Genomic DNA, 26,063 nt, shown 5'->3' with positions numbered 1-26,063 from the left:
CCTGGGAGACAGCATCTCAGATAGCTCTGAGGAACTGGTCCAAAGAGCTAGGGGGGAAGGTCAGTATAGATGTGATTTTGGTGAAAGGGGAGTACATGCAATCAGGCACATCTTTTTTGCAGAAGGTTTCTGCTAGTCACCAGGAGCAGATGTCACCGTTAATGATTTTAGTGCTTTTCTAGATATGAGGAGATGCAAGAAGTGAGCTCATAAAATCTTCCCCTGAAAGTATCTAACTATCTGAAGACTTGGGCTGCCAGTTTTTCCCAGAGCACAGAGTGCATCATTCCTCATCTCCACCTTGAACTCCTTTCAGGGGGTGTTGAAGGTCAACGGTCACAGCAGCTTGTGATTTCATCCCTGTAGAGGCAGGTGGCAAGTGGCAGCTTCTAGTTGGCAACAAAAACCACAGACCTTTTCCCCCACTCTGTCCCAGCAGAAGGGAGCAGGCTCGGAGGATGACCCCCCAGCCTCCCTGGGCCCAGATGTGACTTTATAGGGTGGCAGAGACAGTAGAGCATCTGCCCCTAGGGGCACCAGGACAGGACTGAGACAGGAGCCAGCATGGTGGCTCCAGAGATCTAGCAACACGAGAGAACATAAAAGGGTCACTTCCTGAATCAGCAGTGGTCACCACTCAACAGGGCTCCCCAGAGGGGACCCTCTTATCAGACGCATCCATGCTCCCTGGGCAAGGATGCTATGGCTGCAGCAGAAGACCAGGCCACTGAGCTGTGAGTGGGGCAGTAGAGTGAATATCCCCACCTGCTCTTCAGGACCATTCACCCAACATCTGAGTCTTTACTTCTTGCACAATGAAAATTTAAAGAGGCACACTTTTAATTTGGGCGTCGGTTTAAATAGAATGTACCTTTTGTCCGGGATAAGCCTTGTCCAAACCAGAGCTTATATAATAAGGAACACAGCCAGACAAAGAACGTGTGACTCTCATGGATTTGCTTATGCTAGAGTCTATTAAGATGACACAGATTTTTATTTCAAACTCAAACATATCAATGACTATCAACTTAGGAGTCATTTGATGAACGTAAATACTTGACTCTGACAACCCCCCAAACACATCTTTCTAAACTAGCAAAAATGGCCAACATTGGCTGGGTTGATAGTCACATGCATTTCCTTTTGGATAAATGTGATCCTGAGTGGAGAAAACAAGTTTTCTGTGATGAATATGTCAGCTTCTAATAAAGAATGAATTAACGTAGGTACGCTGCAAGGAGAAAACCTGCTAAATATCCTTATGAGGTTGACAAATATTGCAATATAACAAGAAATAAGAATGGGATGAAAATATTTGCCCATATGGAGAAAGCATTTTTAAAAAAACTTAACTTTCTGCAGTAATAGTCAATACTTCATAAAGTTATAGAGGGATTACATAGAACCTTCATATTCATAAAATTTTATTGCTATTCTTCAATAAAATATAAATAACATTTTCAATAAAATTCATCTTTTGAGTCCACAAAAGGTGGAATATTAACAGTTTATTACTTATTAAAGGCTGTTACTTCAAATTGTAAAAATGATTGCTTCCCACTGGAGCAAGTCAAATTAGATCCTCCATAACCTCTTAGTTAAAATTTTTACCTCTTTTAAATCTAAAAAGTCAGGGGCACATGATTACCCAACTGGAAATTTTTAATGAGCCCAGTGATAAATATCATCTTAAAACCAAGAAGAGCTTCCAGATGCTTACCTATATCAATTCACCTAAAATGGTGTAAATAAAGTCTAATTACAGCTGAAGGAGAGCAGAGTGTTTGCTGGTAGAACAGTCGATAAAATTTAGAAACAGCAACATCAACACCAGTAATCAACATCAACACTAATAATAATCCTGCATTAAATGCCTCTCCCCCACAAAAATAATGACATATGAAGTTAAAAGATTATGTTAAATTTACCCTTGAATACTTTTCCATTGAGCTTAGCTTGGATCAACCTGTGCAGAGTGCAGAAAATTGGAAGACATGTATAATTCAGTTCTAGATGATAATACTACTGGGAATATAGTGGATTGGGTGGTGAAGGTTCCTCATCCCTGAAATGATAGATTTGTTATTATTTAAGTAATAATTTTAAAGGTATATAGGCCATGTTTTTGGACCCATTGTCACCTAAGCCATTTTTATTTTCTGAGCTTGCAGAAGGAATGTTATTTAATCAGCTTATTGTTTGCTTACTTTGTATTTTATAACATGTGTAAAAGTATTTTATGTTTTAATATCTCTCTATGTACAAATATACATAAAAGCAAAGATAAATAATACGAAAACAAAAATAAATGCTTTTTCTTTCTTCTGTTGAACCCTACTTTATATTCCATCTCCCAAGTTTCTTCATGTGCCAGAGTCTTGTATTTTATTCTGTTCTCCTTTTTTTCCATTGTCAGTAAAGAATGCATGTAACCATCTATCCTCATCAAAATAGAATGTCTGCTTTTATTAAAAAGGATCTCCCTTCCCTTCTTTCAAACAAAATACAACCCATAAAACATCTATTTTTTCCCTTTACGCACTAGACCTTTATTTGTGTAGCTCTTCGGAAAACAGATAATTTCATGAGCAGCGTGAAAAGGTGAAGTATCAGGTAAACTGCTGAAGAGGCTACTTTTAAAATCTCCCCGAAGAGGCTACTTTTAAACTCTCCCCAAGGAGACCAGCAGTGTGATTCATTGAGTTGGAAGAGCTTACTGAGGGGAGAAGGGGCTGTTTGCAGAGCAGGTGAGAAGAGAGAGGAGTGTTTACAGAGCTGATAAAGCACCTTTTACTTCAAATGTTTGCCGTAAGAAAGTTCAGTTGAATAGAGCAATCCTCCAAGGTGGGTGATTTGGTCAACTGAGGTCTAAAACTCAAATGAGAGAAAACGTAGCCCATAACGTCCTTTCGATTTCCTCCGTACCATCTTACAAAAAACCCGAATGCACTTATTGGCCAACTGAGTATAACAGGACAGAAGTTAAGGGAAAATCTGTGTTAAAGAAAAGTCTTTTAATCGTGTGATCAGTATCGGCTTATCTGTATCAATAGAGAGCCACAGTCTGCATCAAACACACCGCAGTCTGAACAGGCGAGGCAAGAAGGGAGAAATCAGTTTTAACGTGTTGAAATCAGTCTTTTACCTCATGCTTAAAAAAGTATAAAGTATTACATTGTTACATTACCGATGGCTAGTTTGAGATCTCTTAGTTTCTCTTGCATTTTCTTCTATATGATCATATAATCTATCCTTTAAAATAGTGTATTTTTCTCCCTATTTGTATTGCTATTTTGCATTATTTTCCTTGCATTGATCAGTCTCTAATTTATTTGAATTTGACAGTATCAGTTTGAGTTCTAATTTTATATTTTGAAATTCTCATCAGGTACTCCATTTATTGTGACGTAAAAAAGTTGAAACTTATGGCTTCAGGAATGATACTTCTGAAAGGCCATTTGTCAAGTGAGAGAAATGTGACTGTGATTTTTTTTTCAAATATGATCTTTCTGGAAGTTGTTTACCCGTCTTAAATTTCATAGTCCACTCTCTTTTTTTCTTAATATAGTAGTATCATTGATTAAACGAAGACTCAGAACACTTCAAAATAAAATTAAGATAACTATATGTATCATATTCTTGATTTTCCTATAAATGAACAAAGTTAGATTTTTCTGCATATCTCAGTAAATTCAATTAAATGAGAAATGGTGTAAATTAGTTAGCCCACCAAGGTGTAATAGTTTTTTCCAATAGAATATTCAGATTGTTGATTCCTATTATAAATCTCTCTTCTCTGTACTTTTGGTAGACATTATCCTTAATTTTAGGCCTCTCTTCATTTTTCTAAGTTTTCTCACTGTGTTAGGTAATTCAGTTATACACATATTTGAGGTTATAAACCTAGTTCGGCTTATAAACCTGTAAGCATAAACTCCAGAAGCAGGGTGCAAGGGCTTGAATTCCTTCTCTACTAAATATAAGGCAAATTTGGGCAAGTTATATCATCTCTCTGTGCCTCAGTTTCCCACCTGTAAAGTGAGAATGACATGTTTATTCTTCTATAGAGTTGTTGGACAAAATATGAGTCCACACAAATGAAGTGCTTACAGGAGCTATAAAGTCTGATATCCAGTGGCAAGGGCCTTTCACTCCAAAGCAATATGTACAATCCCTATTCTAATGTGAGCTGATTTCAGCATTGTTAGGCGATAATAATAAGAGCTCATTTGTTTAACATTTTGCACATATTAGGCATTAAACGATTTCATGCATTTAAAGCAAACAATGATCCCATGGGGTCATTGTCTTCTCTTCACTTTACAATCAGGAAACTGGAGCTTTGAGAGCTCAGTTTCTTGCTGGATACAAACAATTGACCGAAAAGCCCAGATGTCGACCTGATTCTCTAACTTCAGAAGCCAAGCTCTGAACGCGTTCCCTGACATTTCCCTCCTGAAAACGCCAAAGTAGAATACATACCTGAGCCTAACAATGTTCATAAACTTTCCTTCACCTTTTATCCCTCCTCATACACCGAGATGTTGCCTTCTTGTTTCTACTCAGTTAATTGCATTTCACACCTTATTTTCACGTTTTGCCCCAGTCTCCCTTATCCTCTGCATAATTTTTTGTTTGCTCCTGGGATTGCTTTTCTTAAACTCCTCTTGTTATACTATATTCTTTTTTTTTAATACCTTTTTTTTTTTCCTTTTTCCTGGCTGTGCCACGCGGCTTGCAAGATCTTAGTTCCCCAATCAGGATCAAACCTGTGCTCCCTGCATTGGAAGGGCAGAGTCCTAACCACCAGGGAAGTCCCTATTCTTTTAAAATTTATAGTCCTTTGAGAGTTTCTGATGTGGCTAGTTAGCTTGTTTCCCTTGCCTATATTATCATTTTTTTTAACAAGAGTGTTTCTTCATGTTTCATTATTAAATCCTGATCTCTGCCATTTTGCCCTCCCTTCCTGTTAATCACTATATCTAATGTATTAATAACAAATAATTTCGTATAGAAAAGGATTTTTTTCTGATATTAGTAACCCTTTTCAGAAAGCTTAAGTGCAGATATTTAGTTCCTGAATGGAAAAAATGCATTTATCTGAAAAATGTCAGGTTATAGTTAGTTTTCCCCATTTGCCCTTGATTTGCTGGATGGCTTTTCACAACTCTTCTAGAAAATGAAATTTTGTTTACCTCTTTGCATTTGTTCTTCCAAGAGCATGGTTATGCCTGGCCTGAAAGTTTTTTTGTTTGTTTGTTTGTTTGTTTGTTTGTTTGTTTTTTGCGGTACGTGGGCCTCTCACTGTTATGGCCTCTCCCATTATGGAGCACAGGCTCCGGATGCGCAAGCTAAGCGGCCATGGCTCATGGGCCCAGCTGCTCCACGGCATGTGGGATCCTCCCGGACAGGGCCACGAACCCGTGTCCCCTGTATTGGCAGGCATACTCTCAACCACTGCGCCACCAGGGAAGCCCCTGGCCTGAATTTTTAACCCCTGTCCCCATGACATAAAGCACATTGTTCATAAATTTTAAAACATGAATTTTAATTAGACATGCTTGTAAAATTTTGGAGACAATATAAATGCTCCATAAATTGCATAAAGAAGTAAGACAGATTTTCTGGTTGTGAACTTAATGTTTATTAGTCTAATCCAATGACTTTGAAACTTAATCCATCAGGACAGCCCTCATCATTTCAAAATACTGCTCTTCTGGGGAAATACACACTTTTTGTTTAGAAAGTTTTCTTAAATATTTTTCTAGTCTTCACCATGTCACAGTGCCTAGTCTCCTAGTTTTGGTTATTATAAGATTAAGTATTAAAAGTTCATTGGAATGAGAAGCCCTGAACTCTGTTAAAATCAGCTTTCATATTAGGATATGTTTCTCCAGGTCACTTTGCAACTTTTTGTCATTTCGACAGGATATCCTTCACTTTTAACATTAACATTGTTTCCTCAATGTGACATAATTTCTTTTGTATTTGATTTCACATATGTCTTCTAATGAGAGAGAGGATAAAATAAGCTCTATCACCGTCCACTATGAAGTGCTCAGAAAGTCTGAGTTGTGGGGTGTGATTCGTAATTGGAAACTAATTCCACTTAGAGCTTGCATGGTATAAATGGCCTCTTCTAGACACTGGCTGTATTTGGGATATATTCCGATCTACAATGCTAGAAAGTAAAGGTGCTATCTAATATTGATCATGGCTAAATATCACAACAATTAATAACAGGTTGCATTCTATTCATATGGAAGATGCTATTTTCATTGTATATGTCAGCTAAACCTTAGATGTCAAGTATTTTTGAGAACCAGATAAAAATAATGACAGGAAACACACTCCAAAGAACCCAGGAAGGAAACAAAAAACTGAAATTCAGTTTGGAAATAGTCAAACCAATTTTAGTAACTGGTGTCAAATCTTCTCCAAACAATTTATGCGTATTGAAAAGATGCAAATACTTCTGGAAAAGCCAAGTCAGCTCCTTATTTTGTTTGTGTTGCAGTTGGGCAGGTCTTCATCTCCGCTCCCATGCCCACCCTTCACCAAATATATTTGTTACTATGACAGCTCAAGTTGAGAAAGAGGCATATAAAAATCCTGTGGGTGTTTGTTAAACTTTACAAAAACTAGGACAGTCCTGCATTTAATGCTCGAGTACTAACTATGGACCTGTGTCCACCTCCACCCCCATGCATACGGCATCCTCTCACGTTTCCTTATTTTCTTTTATTTAGGAGAAATTAACCACATTAGTAAATTTCTTTCACACCCTTAATAGAATTAACCTAACATCACCTGAGCGAGCCCTTTCTGAGTTTTCTCAACCTAAACAGTAAAGAAGTCACTGTCCACGATTTCTTAGAAGATATTCCTTACATTTCTTCTGGGTTTTAGCTCCTCACAGAGTTTACATTTCCGATTAACAAACCTTCTCGTGAAGGTTGGTAAGCAGCAAGCACACGGCAGATGCGTTTTCGTCCTAGAGTGGAAAGGTTTATTCCTGAAATAGCATGCTAATTATCATTGTAATGGGTAACATCGAATGTGTTAGTTCAAATATGACAGAATTTTTTGTTTTTTTATTCTTTCAAACCCTTGTTTTTGTTTTTGTTTTCGTATGTGTGTAATTTTCCCCCCTGCCTAGACCTGGTTAACCGTTTCTGTGAGCAGGTCCTCAATTTTTTACTTTGTCCCTACTTTCCTGTCCTAGCCCCGTCTTCCCCCGGTGTCGACTCCGTCCCCTTGCAGCGCACAGGCAGCCAGCATGGCCCGCAGAGCGCTGCCGTGGCCACCTTCCAGAGGGCCAGCTACGCCGCCGGCCCAGCCTCCAGCTACGCGGACCCCTACCGGCAGCTGCAGTATTGTCCTTCCGTTGAGTCTCCGTACAGCAAATCCGGCCCTGCCCTCCCTCCCGAAGGCACCTTGGCCAGATCCCCGTCCATCGATAGCATTCAGAAAGATCCCAGGTGGGTACCAACCTTTTTCTCTTCCCAGTCACTGCTAAAGAGGTTTTCAAACCGGGCCTTGTTACCACATGATTTCTTTTTGCGTCGCATTATTGCATCCATGTCCCTGGCTGAGTATGAAAGCGTTGACTTTGGTTGGGGTTTATAATCTTCTGTTTGATTTGGAATATTGGTATCGATCATGGTTCCCTAGTATCTTCTTGGTTCAACAGCAAAGACGACCTTTTGATCAGAACATTTGTAGGTGCTTGAGGGTTTCAGCTATTTGATGAGCTGTTGACCAGTTTTCTTTCATGCAATACAAATGGAGGATTGGGGGGTTATATCATTTGACTTCAAATACTGTGGTCTAGGTATTTTCTTGTCTCAGTAGAAGCATGCTTTGTTGCATTGTATGTTTCCATTCATCAGAGTGGAAATTGGCACACCTACCAGGTTATACTAAAAATTGGAAATTTAGAAAACCCTTATTACCTTCATTTTTGTGTCTGAAAATAAACATTAGGCTGAAGTTGATTGGACATTGATTAAAAACTTGAATATAATATATTAAAGAAATTGTTATTATTGAGAAGTGTTTTTTTTTTTGCTTTCTTTTTTCAACAGTGGTGAGGGATTTAGTGATACTCTACTTCTGAAATTGGAATTGAATTCCGGTAGAGTTAAATGATGTTTTATTCATAGGCATTTGATTTATGCAGAGTCCCATAAATATATATCTGCATCTGTGAATACTATAGATATATCAGATGCCTGGTATGTCTTTGTAACGGGGCATGTGACTTGAATCTGTTGGTAAAATTCATCTCAAGGAATTTTTGGATATTTTCTCTGATAGAGCACACAAGTGCGTGTGTACTATGTTGAGGGGTTTGCATAGATTCTTTTGTAAAAAAAAAATCACTTCTACATACATAAAAGGCAGAATGGGACCATTTTATGGTATTCTTTGAGATAGCTTCTTTAGCACAATTCAAACCTGCTTGGAGGGTTTATGTTAAATCTTATATGTGGTAGGACCTCCATTGTAAAGGTGAATTGTAATAGGTGCTCACTGTTAACTACTAGAAATAAGAATTCTTAAACTTACATTGTCCGGCATCCTGCTTCTCTCAATTTTCAGTCGAAACAGGGATCTCTATCGTCTTGGTCCTGAAATCTGCCCCAGATCCTTCAGTAAACTTGGCATGTGTGGGTAGAATGTTCTTCAGATAACAACACCTCAACACTCTCTATTTCTTTCTTTCCTTCTTTATGCAATATTTATTATTTTTTTTATTGAAGTATAGTTGATTTACACTGTTGTGTTAGTTTCTGCTGTATGGCAAAGTGATTCCATTATACATATATATGCATTCTTTTTTATACTATTTTCCATTATGGTTTATCCCAGGATATTGAATATAGTTCCCTGTGCTCTACAGTAGGGTCTTGTTGTTTATCCATTCTATAAATAATAGTTTGCATCTGCTAACCCCAAACTCCCAATCCATCCCTCCCCCAGCACTCTCTATTTTTAAATAATTTTTCTAGACATGCTATTGAAAACATGTAGAAATAGAAGTAAACTCTTAGGAAATGCTAAATAGAAAAATACATAATTGGATTCGCATCGCTTTATTTAACATTGTATACTTAAATTGAGGCTAAGCATTTAATCTTCTGTGGAAAGGTTTTAAAATTTCATATTAGGGGAATTTGGCTTGATAGGAATCCAAATTTATGTTTCTCTAGCTACAGTTTCACTACTTTATTTTATAATGTGTATTAAATGCATTTTATTTTATTAAATGGCATAGCCTTCTCACTTTTTGTTACTGTCACTTTTATAGCCTTTTTTCTTCTTTCAGTGTATCATCATGGCTATTATCTTTTTAAGTTACGGATTATGTGACATATATTTATTGAGTGCCCACTGTAAACCAAAAAAGAGAAACACCAATAAGAAATGTTAGAATGAGTAAGAGTATACTGGCCACTGAACTTTTGTAGGTGTAAACTTATATACAAATCAGTGTATAGGAATTACAGTTTACTATGTTATTTTTAAGAATGCTAAGCATTGGCTTTTCATATGTGTTAATTCTGAAAAAAAATCATACCACCATCCTAAGGTCAGGTATAGAAGCAAAACAAACAGAACCAGATCTAGAGCCAGAACTGAATTATTATGGCTTAATGTAAAAGGAACTAATAATAATAACCTGGCATTATGCAAAATGGGTATATAAAATACAATAATGCCTTTCTTGTAGAGCTTTTTTTAAAAAATAAAAGAATATGTCAAAGTGTTCAAATTTAATTGAGACAGCCCAAATCTAATCTAAAATTCTAGTCCACAATCTAATGTTTCTTTTATGATAACATTTTTGCATCTTCTTTTGAATAATGAATTTTGGTTCTTCCTAGGTGAATATTACTAGAATGGGTATCTTTTACTTTGGGGGTTCAAAATTGTTTATTTCAGCATTATAGCTTATGATTTAAACTTTTACAGCTTTTAGACTTCTTTCAAGCTTTTATACATACATTTTTGAAGAGAATTTGTTAAAGTTTTATTTATCATTAAATGCCAGACCATGTAAGCCTCTTTGCCATTGCAAACATGTATTTATAGCGCATTACAATTCTCAAAGCACTTTTCCTTACATCTTTAACTTAATTCTCCTTTGTGGGAGGAAACTGATATCCCCATATTCTGTGCCTTAAATAAATGGAGAATTGGAATAAATGACCTGTGGGTACACAGGCTAGAATCCACAGTTTTAAGACACGGGGCACGTATTGGCATGGGCATTTATATTTCTTTATAAAAAATAAAAAGGAAAAGGAAAGACTATACTCACATCTTTTATGATTTTCTTGGAGGATGAGTAAATGATAGCACCAGTTTTCTGTGTGTAGGAGTGAATGAAGGAATGAAGGAAATGATACAAATTGTCTAAACAGGTTTGGTCTCTCTGATAATTGCTTATGGATATGTGGTCTTTGTTTTGTTTTTCCTTTCTTTTCTCTTATACTATCTGCCTATCTGTCTTATTGCAGACCAGTATCTTTTCTCTATTAAGGAGCTTCAGTGAGGAGTTTTCAAGCAAATCATCCATTTTAAAATAAGAATTTGAAATCAAGGTAGCCCCAATTCAGTCATTAGACTTGAAACCAGAAATTCCCTGTTATCTTTTTTTTCTTTGATATTTTGATGACATTTATTTATTTATTTAGGCTATTTTATTTTATTTTTTAATTTATTTTTTTAAATTGAAGTATAATTGATTTACAGTGTTGCATTAGTTTCAGGTGTACAGCAAAGTGATTCAGTTATACATATATATATTCTTTAAAACAATTTTTAAAATTTTTTTCTAAGCCATAGGATATGAAAGGATTGGTTCTGAAGGGTTAGGTTTTTCTAGCTTACTTGGCTGAGTCATATAGATCAGGGCAAAACTTTGGACTTTTCACTTTTAATTGTCCCTATTGTACTCCAGCAAAGAATGCACAGAAACCTTTTATACAAGGAGATGGTAGAATCTGATTGCCTTTTTAAGTCAGCAATCACTTTGAAAAAAAAATTTATATATATAATGTTTGCTTTACAGCCACGTTTGCTGAGAAATTTTTATTTGTTAATTGCATGTTATCTTCCATAAAATGTGAATTTCTTAAGAATTATCACAGCTAATACGTTGTTGGTATTATACCAGATGTTGAGTTTTATACAGTCCTTTTAAACATGTAGGCCAAATATAAATCTTTAAATTATATGAAAGGACTCATCCCAACTCAGTGATGTTGGGAGTGATAAGTCATAGCATCCTTATTTTGAAAATGTGATTGATGAAATAACCAGAAAAAAAACAAGACTGATGTACCTGGTGTACTAATGGTGCTATAAATGTTCTTGTCTATAAAAGAAGAAAAGTTATGGCTAAGACATTTACTGACATAACTTAATGTGTAGGTTGCAGCATGAATGGCATCTTTTAATCAAGTTGGATTAATCCCTTTTCAGGATATTATAATCCTTGATGTAAACTACCTCAAAAGCAGTTTTTCAATCATGCTAAAGGAATCTAACTTACTGTAAACATGATTCACAATAAAATTCTATCTTCTTTTTGTTATGTAGTGTAACAGAGAAATAAATGCAATGACACATCTTTATGCTGAATTTGAGCCCAAATTAGCAACTGCATTTTCAGTTGGCTCTATCAAACTTGTTCTCCATGTTTTGTTTCAAGCCACTGTATTTGACCAATAATCTAAAAAATATGCACTGGGGCCTCCCTGGTGGCGCAGTGGTTAAGAGTCCGCCTGCCGATGCAGGGGATACGGGTTCGTGCCCCGGTCTGGGAGGATCCCATATGCCGCGGAGCGGCTGGGCCCGTGAGCCATGGCCGCTGGGCCTGCGCATCCGGAGCCTGTGCTCCGCAACGGGAGAGGCCACAACAGTGAGAGGCCCGCATACCGCAAAAAGAAAAATAAATAAATAAATAAATAAATAAAATAAAAAATATGCACTTTTAAGGAATTACCTAGTGTATTACTAAAATTATTTTATTATTGGATGTTGTTTAGTATATATTATTAAGTAATACTGCTTATAAATATCATTAGGTAAACCTAGGTTAAGAATGTTTTCCAAATGCTGGGTTTTTTTTCATTGCTTACCTGCCCATACCATAACCACACATAGCATATAGTGAAATGAATGCTCAGGAAACAAAATATATACAAAGATGCTTTTTTAAAGGTGAAGATTTAAAAAATATTTTTAGCATCTTTATTAAAGTTTAAAGTGCCATTATTATGTCATTTAGGTAACATGTCTGAAGTGTTTGCAATAAAACAGTCATAATATTCTTCCTAATTCAGTTCTCGGGTGGTGAATCTCTGGGGAGTTTGTTTTTCACTTTAAATGTTCAATAATCATTTATTTAACTGGGGAAATGTCAGAGGGGGAAACAATACAGCATCTGCAATTTAAAGACCCTCAGTGTGAAGAGCACTTGGATGTCATTTATTCAGTTAGGCCAAAAGCAAGCCCAACAATTGGCCATTCAGTCTCTGTTTGAATGCCTCTCGAAATGGGCCACTCACCATCTCTTGAAGCATTTTATTAATTTCTTGAATAATTCAAGCCTTGTACACTCATTTATATTTAAATCTTCACCCCTTGTAAGTTCACTCCCTGACCTTGTTTCTGACCTTTGCAGTCACGTTAGAATACGTCTATCCCTTCTTCAGAGACAGCCCTGAGGACAGTTATTACTCCTCCCCCCAGCACCTTCTCAGTGGGTTCTCAGTGAGACATTTTTTAAATTTATTATTATTTTTTTATTGAAGTATAGTTGATTTACAATGTTTCAGGTGTACAGCAAAGTGATTCAGATATCTATATACATGTATATATATTCTTTTTCATATTCTTTTCCATTATGGTTTATCACAGGGTACTGGATATAGTTCCCTGTGCTGTAGAGTAGGACCTTGTTGTTTATCTATTTTATATATAGTAGTGTGTATCTGCTAATCCCAAACTCCTAATTTATCCCTCCCCTACCCCCTTTCCCTGTTGGTAACCATAAGCTTGCTTTCTATGTCTGTGAGTCTGTTTCTGTTTTGTAAATAAGTTCATTTGTGTCATATTTTAGATTCCACATATAAGTGATATCAAATGGTATTAGTCTTTCTCTGTCTGACTTCACTTAGTATCATAAGCTCTAGGCCCATCCATGTTGCTGCAAATGGCATTATTTCATTCTTTTTCTTAATGGCTAAATAGTATTCTATTATATATATAATGAAATTATATACATATATATATAATTTTCTTTTTAACTTAAATGAGGGACTTTACATTCACTTCTTGTTGGGTGATTCCATTATTTGATACTTCAGACTCCAGTTTTGTTATCCAGCATGATTATTATAATGCACTGCTCATGCCACTTGGAAATATGAAAAGCACACATATATGTCCTCAGCGAGGTTTTTTCAACACATGGCCAGAGCTGGGCAGGGACACAGCCCTGTAGCTCTCATTCCTTTAAACTCTTCCCTCCAGGTCCATCTGAAGGCACATGTGTTCTCGGTGACTTTTCTGGGGAATATTGTAGGGTGAACTCTGCAGGCGCAATGATAGCATGAAAAGAGCTTCATTCTTTAAGGAGCTTTTAAAGGTATGTGAGAGAGAAAGGTATATCCACAAATGACTGTAGTGCATTGGGTAAATAAGACAGATGTGATAGAAGTACAGAGGCGGAATTGAGTGGTTTGCCGGAACCTTGAGGAATAGCTGATATTTACATATGAAAAAATGGGAGAGAAATCTCTCTAGTTGAAAAGAAAAGAGGGCTGGAAGTCGGGGGTGGTGCCTGTTTGAAGTACTCCAGCCTGGTTGGGCTGGGATGGGAGGGCAGCTGTCCACCCACCGAGTCAGCAAGAAATGTTAGCTTGCATCTCTGTATGCGGATTTGTTTACTTACAAATTATGAACATGGTATGTTAATTTCCTAGGGCTGTCTTGCCATACAAATTACCACAAACTGGGTGGCTTCAAGCAACAAAAATGTATTCTCTTACAGTTGTGGAGGCCAGAAGTCTGAAAAATTACAGCCTGAGCAGGGTCATTCTACCTCCAAAGGGTTTGGGGTGGCCCTGCCATCCCTTGAATGTGCCTGCAGAGCTTCAGTCTCTGCCTCTGTCTTCACTTACACCTTCCTCTCTGTCTCATGTCTCCCATCCTGTTCCTATGAAGACAACAGTCACTGTATTTAGAATCCATGCTAATCCAGATGACTTCATCTTCACCTAATTACATCTGCAAAGACACTGCTTCCAAATAAGGCCATATTCTGAGCTTCTGAATAGATATGAATTTTGGGGAGACACACTACTCAACTAACTACACGTTTCAGCGTACTATTACATTATTTACACTGTAAAATAGATGTGCACTAAAGATAGAACTTGAAACGGGATGTTAAAGATAAAACACCACAATTAAAAGTTTTTATTTCAGTTTACATTTTTTAAATTTCTTTTATTGAAGTATAGTTGATTTACAATGTTGTGTTAATTTCTGCTGTACAGCAGTGTGATTCAGTTATACATGTATATGCTTTCTTTTTTATATTCTTTCCCATTATGGTTTATCACAGGATATTGAATATAATTCCCTGTGTTGTACAGTAGGACCTTGTTGTTTATCCATTCTGTATATAATAGTTTGCATCTGCTAATCCCAAAGTCCCAGTCCATCCCTCCCCACCCCCTCCCCCTTGGCAACCACATGTCTCTTCTCTATGACTGTGAGTCTGCTTTGTAGATACGTTCATTTGTGCCATATTTTAGGTTCCACATATAAATGATATCATATGGCATTTGCCTTTCTCTTTCTCACTTAGTGTGATAATCTCTAGTTGCATCCATGTTGCAGCAAATGGTACTATTTCATACTTATTTTATGACGGAGTAATATTCCATCATATATATACCACATCTTCTTTATTCATTCATCTGTCAATAGACATTTAGGGAGCTGTGAAAGACCAGTATACACTTTTAATCATAAAAACCTTTCTTTAGAAAGAGCAATATGATTGAATATGTTAGATCTGAGTATATTATCACTGTTTTTGCTGGTTAACATGGCTGATGTTCATCTCTCCAGATTTGGATAGATGGGTGAGCGAAGCTATTTTCTTAGCCCTTGGCCATGCTTGAATCATTTGTGCTACCTTGTTCGTATTGGGAGGGTTAGTTTAAAGCTAGATCATATAATCTAAAACTTCACATGGACCGGCACACATCACATGGACTGACACACATCAATAGCAATAGTGGTCAAACTATCAAGGGTGTGACTGTCATCCTTGCTGTGTTGTGGCTTCCAGTAAAAAATGTACCATCATCTGAAATGTGAGCCCAGTGAGAGGGCCAGTGCCTACCTGTGGAATATGATCGTTCTGAATTGCTTTATTTTGTTTGGTTAAGTAAATAAGTAGAATTTCAAATGTTCTCCCCTCTCAGCCCAGGTGATGATCTCGTGCAGCCCTGCAGTGCAGGCTCTCATCCACCACGGGAAGAGTAGAGGAGGTCTGGGTTGTAAAGGGCGTCTAACACCCAGGGGAAAAGGATTCTCAGCAAGTCATGATTCCAGGTGTGATGCTCACCTGCTCTGCCTTCAGTGTCCATGTGTGTAAAGCGGAAATGATAAAAGCACCTTCCTCATGAAGTTGCTGTGAGATGACACGTGTTCAGACCTCAAGGTCTTTGGGGCGTTTCCTGGCATAGGGAAGGGCCCACTGTTATCACCACTGCCTCTCTGCTGCCAGCACAGCGCCTGCCATCAGGAGCACCTGTGGCCCAAGCCTCGAGCTGAGAATGGCACTTGGGAGTCAGAGACGTGGAAGAAGTGGGTGACGGCACAGAGGCTGCGTGCGGCCGAGTGGCAAAGACCGGCGAGCAGATCCCGGGGGGATGCCCTGCTGGGAGGCCAGGGATGGGAGGGCATCTGGGGAGGCCAGAGCACAGGCCAGCGGGGGCAGTGAGGAGGGAAAACTGAGACCTGGGCCCTCACGGCCAGGAAGCAGAATCGGAAGATGGAAGGGAAGACTCCAACTGCAAAAGGATTTTGTTTGTTTTACAAAAGCCTCCTTTTCAGGATTCCTTTTATCAACCGAAAGGAAAGCAGTGTTTGCACACAATACTTGTCTGTGCCCATCTTGATTCTCCCAGAGCCCAGATTACTCATTTCGCCTTCTGTCTTCGGAATCCCTCGTAGGAATGAACGATTGCATTTCTAAAAGAGCGGCTCATTTGTAATACTACGCCCTCACCTCGTTTATACCAAAGCGGGTTCTGGCATGGGGACCATGGCGACATCCCAGATGCATCCTTCTACCCAGGGTACTAATTAGTTGGTTAATGAGTCATTAGCAGATACTCCATCAGTTGTGATGGTAGAAATCTCTGCTTTGTTTTTTTCTGGTTTACAGGCTTTCCTCCTGAGAACTAGCCCCATCCTTCCCCTCAGTCCACATGCTTTTGGTAAAACAGTCTCTACCCCAGGTTCAGAAGGTGAGCCTGTAGCTCACACCTGGTCCAAGAGCCAACCACTCATTGGGGCCTCCAGCACTAGCCAGACCCCCAGGGGTGCACAGGCGCCTGAGAAAATCAAGTCCCTGCTCTCGAAAGTGGGCCACTGGACTTTTCTGCCTCATTTAGGGCAAAAAGCCAAATCCACGCTACCTGGAGCCTCCCACGGGAGCAAAGGCTATTGTACACCCTCCCCTTCTCCCAGCAGGGTTCCCCCTCCCCTACCCAGCCTCTCTGAAGGTGGCCATGGTGATCCTGGGTTTGGTCTCCATTATGAAGCCAGGAATATCTGTCTTTGGTCACTTAAGTTGTGTCTCTAATGATCTACCAGTGTGTCTGTCATATATCCTGATGCAGTCTTTCCAGAACTTAACGTTAACCCCTCTACTTAAAGCCAACTACACTCATTCCCTGTTTTAGGAACAGAAATAACATCTTTCCCCTGATTCAAAGCAACTGAGAAGTTCCATTCGATAATTTAATTATCATGAAATCTTTACCCAATCTGTTTATAGGAGAGATGAACTCTGGTGACACCATTTAGCCTCAGGTGGCCATCTCGGGTCCCTAGAAGTCAGAACTCTGAAACATCAAGCAACTCTTGTCTTAATATTAAGGTCCCCAGTAATGATAAGTACAATGATAACATCAAAATAAAGATAATTGATGGTTTAAAGGAATGGCATATTGGATTCCTAAGTAAAACTAATAATGAGTTTTCAGTGTTGTTATCAGCCCTCATTGTATTACTTTTGCTAGTAATTCATCTTACTTCCTGCCTTAAGGTTCATCTCTATTTTCTCACTGACAACCAGGTTCATATGTTTGTGTCTGTGTGTCTGTTGGGCTTAAATAGTCTCATACTGAAGAGAGAGTAGGCTCTTGCAGGTGAAGTCATTCTTTTTTTTTTTTTTTTTTTTTTTTTTTGCGGTACGCGTGTCTCTCACTGCTGTGGCCTCTCCCGTTGCGGAGCACAGGCTCCGGACGCGCAGGCTCAGTGGCCATGGCTCACGGGTCCAGCCGCTCCGCGGCATGTGGGATCTTCCCGGACCGGGGCATGAACCCGCGTCCCCTGCATTGGCAGGTGGACTCTCAACCACTGCGCCACCAGGGAAGCCCAGAAGTCATTCTTTGACAGTCATTTAGGATGAAGCAGAAAGCTAAGCTACAGGTGGGAGGGAGGAAGTAAATCTCTCTCTTCATCTTCCTTGTGAAACAAATGATCAGAATATTGAAGGGCCCAAAAGGAGTGTGAATATTAAAAAACAGTGCCCCTTACAAACAAGCTGAGAACCAACAATGAGGCAGCCTCTTTCCTTGGAATCTCAAGGACGATTAGAGTGTCCCACAGACCTGGAACAGAAGCTCCTAAATCTCGGGGCTCCATTTTGGGGTCTCTGCCTCTATTTCCCTTCTGCATGCTCTCCTTTCACTTCCCACTTGATACTTTCTAGAGTTCTGGGAAGTGGTTTGAAGGAATCAAAAGAAGGGTTTGTGCTTCAAAAGGAATCAAAGGAAAGTGTTGTGGGTCCAGTATTGAATAAGATTATAAAAACAGACAAGAGCATCCCTCTTCCCCAGGGTTGGTTCCCACGAGTGGGAACCCCCCAAGGAAAAAGGAGAAACCAAGAAAATCCAGGGTGACAGAACTGGCTTCCGCGGTCCGTCATTCCTCAAGGACTGTCTCCTTCTAGGGGGAACCTTGACAGCCCTACATTTGATTTTATTAAGGAAAGTGGCATCTACGTATATGTCACATAGATTATGTGTATACATATACATATATTATGTGTGTCTATGTACATAAATAAACTATCTGTTAATCGGTTCTGCACACAGTTACCCACAGATAAGATTTGCAAAACTTACGTAAGAACTTTATTTTTAATGCTACAAAAGACACATAGTAACAAGGTATTGATTTTGCTTCTTGTCTGTTTATCCATCAGTCTGCTTTCCCAACTTTTGTGCTTTGCTTTTATTTTGTTTTACCATTTTAAAAAAAGTCATTCTAAACAGGTTCCATTCTTCAAGTCAATGTTGATAGAATGTTGAAAACTAAAAATATAAATTCACAAAACTAGAGAAACACAACATTTGTTTTCCCTTCAGAAATCCGAGTAGCTGTGAGAATATTGGAAAGTACATCCTGGCTGTTTATTTCCGTCTTTAATCGGCATCCACATAGTTATGTTCAACCTTTTGAAATTATGTGCTCTTTAAAGGGCTCTATGCTTCTCAGAGAACGTGACCATATTATGAAAAGAATTTCCTTTCTTCGTTATTCAACTTATGCTGCTGTAACTATGGAAAGCCAATCTCAGTCTATCCTCAAAACCTCCCTGTTTATCCTACCACAAGCGAAAATCTGAAATCCCCTTTGATCATTTCACACACAAACCAGTTTTAATATTTTTCTGGATGGCTTCAGTCACTTTTCTTCACCATCTGACTTTGAACATTTAATTGAGGACCAAAATGGAGCATTCAGAACTTTTATTGTCTTACAAGGCAGGTGGTAGTTGACTGTCAGTTTGTAACTAATGGAAATTAATTTCCAGTGCTTCTTGAGATGTTTTGCAGCTAATAGTGCTCATTAATTTGGAGGCACTGACACCTGTAGAGAGAAAATGAGCATTTTGTAGTAAGAAAAAGTACATGTTGAACTGATATTTCCATTGTTCATGATACATTATAAATCTAGTAACTTAAATTCTTTCATCTACTGAAGATCATGTCCAACTACCTTAACGGGTTTGCTGAACTGAGTGTGTTCTAACCTCCACTTAATTCTATAAGAAGAGAAGCATGGGGAAGGGGACGAGTAGAAAGAGAAGAATATATCCAGTGGGAAAGCCAGTGGGCGGGGTTCCTGCAAAGCAGAATATTTTACGTATTGAAAGGCATCTCATCAAGTGAGATGAGACATGTGTCTTCATTGTTTTACCTTTTCAGATTTCTAGGGGCATTTCACTCTGTGCTTTGCTCTTTTCATGTGCCTCTTGCTTAAAATTTCATGCTAGAACAGGGCCCATAGGCCACCAGTTTTGGAAGCTCTTTAGAGCTGAAGCCACCACACCAAGAAAACTCTGGTTGTGTTTGATAACTGGGCCATTTGCATAGAGGCCCCAAAAGTGAGGGCCTCCATCTACCGTCAGCTGCTCTGTACTGACAGATGCTACAGTGAGCCCCTGGGGTGACTCCCCAGGACTGAAATGTGACACAGAGATTCCAAACATTTTTGGAATACAAACACTAGTTCCATTCCAAAAGCCGTGTGGGTGCCAGCCCAGGGTAGCTGGGCTTTTACTTTGCAGATAGTCTCCTCTGGCCACTTCTTAGCACACAGGAAAGGCAGACATGAAATAACCTTGGAATATAGGGCAGTCTTTTCAGTTGCATAAAGGGGCCCCTATGAAAAAATAATCAAAGTCGGTTTCAGACAAACGTTTGGGAACCATTGGCTTAGAAGCCACAATGTAGCAGAAATCATTTCTCTGAACAGGTGGGTAATGTAAATTTAGCTTCAGATGCTCAGTATTATCCCAGTGAATGTGAAAAAGAAATCCTGGCCTTTTACCTTATTTTCTTTGCTTGTGTATACTGGGTTGTTTTTTCTGTTTTTGTTTTTAATTTTTATTTTTTTATTGAAGTATAGTTGATTTACAGTGTTTCAGGTGTACAGCAGTGACTCAGTTATATGTATGTGTGTGTGTGTGTGTGTGTATATATATATATATATATATATATATATATATATATATATATTCTTTTTCAGATTATTTTCCATTATAGATTATTACAAGATATTGAATATAGTTCCTTGCACTTTTCAGCAGGTCCTTGTTGTTTATCTATTTTATGTATAGTTGTCAGTGTCTGTTAATACCAGATTCCAAATTTATCCCTCCCCCTCTTTCCCTTTTGGTAACTATAAGTTTGTTTTCTATGTCTGTGAGTCTATTTCTGTTTTGTAAATAAGTTCATTTGTATCATTTTTTTAGATTCCACATATAGGTGATATCATGAGATATTCATCTTTCTCTGTCTGACTTACTTCACTTAGTATGATCTTCTCTAGGTCTATCCATATTGCTGAAAATGGCATTATTTCATTCTTTTTTGTGGCTGAGTAATACTCCATTGTGTATACACCACATCTTCTTTATCCATTCATCTATCAGCAGACACGTAAGCTGCTTCCATGTGTTGGCTACTGTAAATGGTGATGCTGTGAACATTGGGGTGCATATATATACAGTTTTGAATATATTTGCTGACTGACTAGAATTATACATTTCTTCTGAATATCTTCAAGTTTTTAAAAGCAGTAATATTCTAAAGTATTAATCATTTCTGAAAAATCTCCAAATATTTAGCCTACTTTATATAATGAGCAGTAATAAGGTTTGTAGTAGGTGGTGTCCAAGATATCCCTAATCACACTGTTGCCTGGTGCTCACACCTTTGTGGGGCCTCTCTCACTCTGAATCAGAGGTGGCCTCTGTGACCAGTTCAACATCCTAAGGCTCTCAAGCATCCCAGTGGAGAGGCCTGCATGGGAAAGAACCAATTTGCCCACCATGTGAGGGAGTCACTTCCAAAGCAGATCCCCCAGTGCCAGTCAAGCCTTTGGGTCTTCCAGCTTAGATCCCAGACATTGTGGAGTAGAGACTAATTGTCCCTGCTCTTCTCTGTCTTGAATTACTGCACAAAGAAGCCATGAGATAATTAATGATGCTTATTGTCTTTAGCCTTTGAGTCGTGGGATGATTTGTTATGCTTAGTCTGACTGGTCATCTCACCAAGGTAGTCAGCCTTTCCTTCCAGTATCTTCTGTGAATCCCCCTTTCCCCTTTTCTTGTTTAAACCCAAACATCCATCAAAGGATGAATGAATAAACAAAATGTGGTCTGTACACTGGATTGAATATTATTCAACCTTAAAAAGGAAGACACATATTACAACATGGATGAGCCTTAAAGACGTTATGATAAGTGAAATAATCCAGATATAAAAAGACAACTCCTGTATGATTCCACTTGTATAAGGTCCCTAGAGTAGTCGAAAACAGAGAGACAGAAATTAGAGTAGTGGTTGCCAGGGGCGAGGAGGAGGAGTAGGGAGTTGGGAAATTTGTGTTTAATAGATAGAGTTTCTGTTGGGGATGATGAAGAAGCTCTGCACAGGGATGGTGGTGGTTGCACGGCAGTGTACGGGGAACCGTAGACTTAAAAATGGTTGAAATGGTAAATTTTATGTTGTGTTTATTTTACCACAATAAAAAGGAAAGAAAATAAAACAGCCAGCTAAAGGCTGCCCAGGCACTACTAATAGACAGAAACCAAGGTCATCTGGAGGAGCAGCAGACGGGACCATGGGGAAGAAGAATGAATGGAAATGGCTCCATGGCTCTCGAACGTAACCCCTTGCAAAACAGTGCCTTCCACCACTTTGTGGGAAGCTCTGAAGCCCATTTGTAAAGAGAACATACTCAGTGTCCTATATAATTTATTACTTGCCAAATATGTTACCTAATATGAACTCTTTAATCTCCTGCTAACATTTTCTTTTCTTTTTTTATTTTATATTGGCACATAGTTGATTAACAATGTTGTGTTAGTTTTGGTGTACAGCAAAATGATTCAGTTATACATATACTTTTAATATACATAATATACACTTATACATATGTATTTAATCTTATGATTAAATAAAATAATAATATATTATAATCATATATTAGCTAATACATTAGCTGTAAGACTCACAGTTAAAATTATGAATGTGAAGGAGCTTCTTCAATTAGATGGCACAATATTATTCTGTAGAATAAAACTTGTTATTAATATTATTTGAGAAATACTACCTAAGGGTTATAAGTTTGAAATGTTTTCATTCAGTCATTTAACAAATATTTATTGAGTACCAACAGCCAGCCAGCACCATTTTGGACACTAGAAACTTTTGGATAGGAGCGATGAGGTAGGAATATTAACTAGGAAACAAATAGGAAAAAATCTCATTTGAAATCATATAAACTTAAAAATAAATCAAATTTAAACAAAAACTATCTGCTACAGTTTTATTAAAAATTTCCCTTAGTAACTGGTTATACCAGCTACCACATAATTCTATTTTAATAAGCTCAGGAGCTCCTACTGTGGTTTTTGCTTTCAGAGCCAAAGTTCTATTTCATGGCTTCTACTGGGGTTCGTTTTTCCTCACACTGAAGATGAAGGCGGTAACTCAGACCTCAAAGGTCCTAAATCAGAAAGGCTGCAACCAACACAAACCAAGCAGACAGAAAAGAAAAAGCGTCTCATTTCTCCCAGGAACCAACAGACCTCCCATTCCTGTCTCTTCTTGACAAAAAAGTCAGCTGTATTTCAAGCCAGGCTATTTTATATCAGAAAAGAAGTCAGTAAGATAAGTGGCAATTAATATCTCTACTGCAGTAAAAATGCTTCTGACTTTAAAGAAGAAAATGTAAAACACAGGCTCTTGTAGATAAACTACGATGTTTCTGCTGGGGGCCTTCCAAGATATTTGCTGGGCTTTGTTTTGAAGATTATTGAAACGTTACCAGATTTAAATTCACCATAAATCAGCGTGAAAGTAATAGGCAGTACTGCTAATATTGTCAAAGTGACCATTAGGAACCCACAATCTGGGCGTGTCTGTGAAGCAGTGTGCACACACACACACAGGTTAGACCTGCCCTGTTTAAGTAACTGCCAATCCTTGATGACTATAAATTTTCATTTGTATCCATTAGAAAGGAAAGGAGTTTCTGTTTGATTACCCTACACTGTTGCTTTAATAAAAATGAAGGCAAAGCATGCAACATATAATGAGACCCTTATGTACATCTCCATAGAACATACAGGTCATTCAAGCCATACCATCTACTGAAGCGCTTGTATGTAACATGCAGCATTAGTTCACTCACTGCAATAAGCACTTACAAATTGCAAGGAATAGAAATGCCCTCTGGTTATCTCAGTCAATAGGAGCTTGTTGTAAGTTTCCAGAGGGGTATGAAAGAGACAGGAAGCTGTTTCAGCAGCCCCAGCTAGGCAGGTCTCATTGAAAACCACATCACGGTTCTGGATACAAAAACTGCTTTGGGGCCCTGGCAGGAACTCCCGAGCATGGCCCTGAGAAGTAGGCATTTGCTGGGGCCTCGTGCAGAGCTTTGGGGTGCGGGGCCTTGGCCTCTCTGCCACTGCCCCCTGTCCCCCTCTGATCCCCTTCCCTTCTCCTTCTTGTGTCTTAACACTGACTGCCAGGATTGCCTTGTCTTCTCTCTGCATCTCTCTTCAGTTGTGTGTCACTCTACAGTGCTTTGAATTCAGACTTGAATTCAAGAGGGCTGAAATGTGTCTCCCCAAATTCATATGTTGAAGTTCCAGCCCCCAGGACCTCAGAATGGGACCGTATATGGAGAGAAGGTCATTGAAGAGGTGATTAAGTTAATGAAGCCATCAGGATGGGGCCCTAATCCAACAAGACTGGTGTCCTTATAAGGGAAAAGGCCATGTGAGGACACAAGGAGAGGGTGGCCGTCTGCAAGCCAAGGAGAGAGGCCTCGGGAGAAACCAGACCTGCTAGCACCTTGATCTTGGGTTTCTAGCCTCCAGAACTGTGATCAAATCAATTTCCAGCTTGTGGTTTTTGTGATGGCAGCCCTAGCAGGCAAATACAAGAGGCTGTGTTTGGACCTACCCGTGGGTGTCCAGGGTAAAACACATTGGATGGAGCTCTTAGGCAGAGCTGCCTTTGGTTCAGTGGGAATCCCAAAGGTATTCAGCTGTGGTGAGATTTTACAATAATCTAAGTTATATGTGTCCCCAAAGGAGGGCTTTTGGGGGTATGATCACCACTCTCAGAAGGCCCCAAAGGAGACAGTTTACCTGGCCAGTCATTTTGCTCATATAGATGTACCTTTTCTGAATATGAATTTTTTGAAATAAATTTATTTATTTTTTTGTTTTTATTTTTGGCTGTGTTGGATCATCGTTGCTGTGCGCTAGCTTTCTCTAGTTGTGGTGAGCAGGGGTTACTCTTCGTTGCGGTGTGTGGGCTTCTCACTGCAGTGGCTTCTCTTGTTGCTGAGCATGGGCTCTAGGCATGCAGGCTTCAGTAGTTGTGGTGCATGGGCTCAGTAGTTGCGGCTCACGGGCTCCAGAGTGCAGGCTCAGTAGTCGTGGTGAACGGGCTTAGTTGCTCTGCGGCATGTGGGATCTTCCCGGGTCAGGGCTCTAACCCGTGTCCCTTGCATTGGCAGGCAGATTCTTAACCACTGCGCCACCAGGGAAGCCCGGAAGATGAATTTTGTATAGTGTTTAAAATATCACATGTAGGTCCACATGTATACTTTATCTTCTGTAAATTTGAAAAAGTTTGTGTGGGTTATGGAAAATGAGATTCCAGATCAAAGAGTAGTTTTACTAGTTTTACATGTAAACCATTAAACCTATGACCAAATCAACCTCATATAATAAGTCACTGGTGCTTTGATAAATTGGTCCTACCCACTTATGGAATGGAATAATTTCTACAAAATAATCACTGTCTTTTCTGTTTCATTCCATCAGTTTTTAAATCATTGAAGTGAAGTATCTCGATCCACCACATTTTGAATCTTATATTAGACTATATCTTTGTACTTAAAAAATTACGAATGCTAAAATGACCAAAACTTACACTTTGTAGCTCCTTCTCTAGAGCCTTGTTATGCAAACTGTGGTCCAGGACCTGGGTGCTGGTTAGAAATCCATTTACTGCACGAGAATCTGCAATTTAACAAGACACCAAGGTGATTTCTGTGCACGTGAAAGTGAATCACTGATCTATAGTGAGAAACTTCTCTCAAATATCACATCTGGTTTATTGCAGAAGTTAGAAATCAAGCTATGACACTAAGATGTTAATCATATTTGACCTCGCAAATGTGCTTTTTATTGTATTGGAATATTAGTGGCATAATAAGGCAATAGGATCATTTGACTTTTGCTGTCAGAGTTTTCTCTTATTTGAAGAAAAGTCTGAATTTAGGAACCCACATGTTCAAAATATATAGTTGATCATATAATCAACAAAATTTAAAGTCGCCTTTCAAAACGTTGCAGCATGAATTTGTAAAGACATAATTTACTTTTTAAAATTTTCTCACAATATCTATTCCCCTTCTTCTGTATTTTTGCAATAATTATATCATATCTTTATTATTTGTAGCTTTCTTTTATTCATGTGCTATGTCTTGGTCATCTTTTCTGTCAAAATACGTAGGCTGACTTTATTCAGTTAACCATTGCATCCACAGTCTAAGTTGTAACACAGTTTGCTTCATCCCCTCATGGATTGTTTTCAAGTGCTCTCTTCAGGGAACTGTTTTCTTTGATTATTATCCAAGTACTGGAATTTATGAGATGGTGTTCTTCCCTTTAAAACATCAAAATTTTCAGCTGCCTTTCA

General features: G+C 38.6%; 1 protein-coding gene across 3 annotated transcripts in view; it reads left to right on the top strand.

The window, feature by feature from the left end:
• CTNND2 (catenin delta 2) overlaps positions 1-26,063 on the top strand; it is a 968,406-nt gene that overhangs the window by 572,395 nt on the left and 369,948 nt on the right. For all 3 annotated transcript variants that reach the window (XM_060091588.1, XM_060091590.1, XM_060091589.1), the window contains one exon: positions 7,226-7,481. In XM_060091588.1, the coding sequence (XP_059947571.1) occupies positions 7,226-7,481 (256 nt within the window). The remainder of the gene's footprint in view (positions 1-7,225; positions 7,482-26,063) is intronic.

The sequence above is a fragment of the Mesoplodon densirostris genome, chromosome 3 (assembly GCF_025265405.1).
Source record: "Mesoplodon densirostris isolate mMesDen1 chromosome 3, mMesDen1 primary haplotype, whole genome shotgun sequence".
NCBI classification, from domain to species: domain Eukaryota; kingdom Metazoa; phylum Chordata; class Mammalia; order Artiodactyla; family Ziphiidae; genus Mesoplodon; species Mesoplodon densirostris.
This window is presented reverse-complemented; position numbering and strand designations above follow the sequence as displayed.